The following is a 2,412-nucleotide window of genomic DNA, read 5'->3' as shown; positions in this document are numbered from 1 at the left end:
AGTAGAGACGGGGTTTCACCATGTTGACCAGGATGGTCTCGATCTCTTGACCTCGTGATCCACCCGCCTTGGCCTCCCAAAGTGCTGGGATTACAGGCTTGAGCCACTGCGCCCGGCGCCATTTCTTTATAGAGTCTACCTTGTTTTTATTCTGGCAAATCAGAGCATTAAAGATACTTCCATTGGTGTCACAGGCATCTGAGCCAGAGCAACTCCATCTTGAATAGGAGCTGGGTAAAATGAGGCTGGGACCTACTGGGCTGCATTCCCAGACAGTTAAGGCATTCTAACTTATAAGGTGAGATAGCATGTTGGCACAAGGTGCAAATCATAAAGACCTTGCTAATAAAACATGTTGCGGTAAAGCCAGCCAAAACCAACCAAAACAAACATGGCGACGAGAGTGACCTCTGGTTGTCTCCACTGTGACACTCACACCAGTGCCACGACAGTTTACAAATGCCATGGCAACGTCAGGAAATTACCCTATTTGGTCCAAAAGGGGAATGCATGAATAATCCACCCCTTGTTTAGCATATCATCAAGAAATAACCTAAAAACGAGCAACCAACAGCTCTCAGGCTGCTCTGTCTATGGAGTAGCCATTCTTTATTCCTATGCTTTCCTAATAAAGTTGCTTTCACTTTATGGACTTGCCTTGAATTCTTTCTTGTGCAAGATTGCAAGAACCCTCTCTCGGGGTCTGGATTGGGACCCCTTTCCCATAACATTGGGGTAGGGACATTTAGAAGGGCTCCTTTGAGGGAGATTTGCACAGCTTCTCACTTTTGGTAAAACAGGTGGAGACTTGGCTACTTCCTGAGAAAACAATCAGCAGGAAGTCCCAAGGCTTGATTGTTCTCACTGAGTAGGGAGGGGGGTTCGGAATCACATGGCTTTCTGTTCTGATGTTTGTGTCACAGAAAAATGTTCAGCCTTCATTAGTGATTTTCTCGTACACCCTGGCAAGGCTCCCTTTCGTCTATGAGCGACAGCTGATGCCAGACCACATCTAGGAACTGCACCCAACCTCGCTGCTTCCACCTTTCATCCTTTAATGCCACTGTATACCACGGTCTCAAGCAGCTCCCCTTCTTCTGGCAATTGGCTTGAACAATGGCCACACTAGGGGCACAGGGTGCTGAACTTAATCCTGATTCCCTGAAACAAAAGCGTTTCCACTGCAAGATTTCTGATCTTATCAAGTAGTGTCTGACTGTCTTTTGTTATGACAACATAGAAGTGACTCTGCCAGATCGTACACACCAACCAGCGGAAAACATCTCTGTGGTGTGCCACGATTGGAAGAAAGACCCTTACTGCTCCATGAATTGCAGATTCTTGTCTTTAAATAGGCTTGCCCTCAGAGTAAAAGCACGAATTCTCAAACCATGAATTTTAAAAAGTGAACATACCTGATTCCTGGCAAGGCTGACGGAGGGTGCATTTTAAGGGAGACTTTATTACTGCCTCCTGATCTTTAGACTCAAAATAAACAGATACACAGTAGTTTGTGTTTGGAATTAACTTGTCAATGACATAGGTGAAATTTCCAGTCATGTTTCTTTTTATTTCGGGTTTATGCTGTAAAAATAAGCAAAAAATCAGTAAGACTATGAGAATTTCATTCAGAGGCAGGCCGTAAGAATCTCTTTTGGGATTTGTCTGCAAACAGAGTTAAGTTTATCACTGGCTTGGTAAGAAAAAGGATTTATAAGTCACCTGGAGCAAGTAATTTATCAAACTACATGTACATGCACTTATATACACCCGCACATACACATATTTTATAACCATGAAATCTAGTCTGGCAACTTCATTTTACAAATGAGATAAAGGTCTTCAAAGAGGAATACATGTCTCTGTGATGTCATTTTTACAAGATTATCTTCTCTCATGGATAGTGTGTGTCTACTTTACACTTGAGAAAGTGCCTTCATAAATATTAACTCTTTTGACTTTCAAAACAGTCTGCAAAATAGGCATTATCTCCATTCAACAAATGAGAAAACTAGCTCCTTGTGGCTAAGTAACTTCTCCAAGGTCAGAGAACTTGTCTGTGACAAAACTGACTGATGGCTAGTTTCTCATCTTCTCCCTTTAACATATTTATATGATATCTATGATAAAATATATACATACGATATATATACATATATATGTAATATATAATATACATCTAAAATATATAAGTATATGATATATGTATATATATAGATAGGACTTCAGTCTGTTGCTCAGGCTGGAGTGCAATGGCATGATCTTGGCTCACTGCAACCTCCACCTCCTGGGTTCAAGCAATTCTCCTGTCTCAGCCTCCTGAGTAGCTGAGATTACAGGCACCTGCCATCACACCCAGCTAATTTTTGTATTTTTTGTTTTGTTTTGGTTTCTCTCTCTTTTTTTTTTTTT

At 41.4% G+C, this 2,412-nt stretch overlaps 1 protein-coding gene across 14 annotated transcripts in view; it reads right to left on the bottom strand.

Moving 5' to 3' along the window:
• The window catches only part of LOC108302508 (interleukin-10 receptor subunit beta), a 66,644-nt gene that overhangs the window by 40,274 nt on the left and 23,958 nt on the right, over positions 1 to 2,412 (bottom strand). For all 14 annotated transcript variants that reach the window (XR_005199763.1, XR_005199765.1, XR_005199764.1 and 11 more), the window contains one exon: positions 1,416 to 1,584. Coding sequence is in view for 9 of the 14 variants with exons in the window: in XM_037737638.1 (XP_037593566.1) it covers positions 1,416 to 1,584 (169 nt within the window). In the remaining 5 variants the exon portion in view is untranslated. The remainder of the gene's footprint in view (positions 1 to 1,415; positions 1,585 to 2,412) is intronic.

The sequence above is a fragment of the Cebus imitator genome, unplaced genomic scaffold, assembly GCF_001604975.1.
Source record: "Cebus imitator isolate Cc_AM_T3 unplaced genomic scaffold, Cebus_imitator-1.0 Scaffold41, whole genome shotgun sequence".
Lineage (NCBI taxonomy): Eukaryota > Metazoa > Chordata > Mammalia > Primates > Cebidae > Cebus > Cebus imitator.
This window is presented reverse-complemented; position numbering and strand designations above follow the sequence as displayed.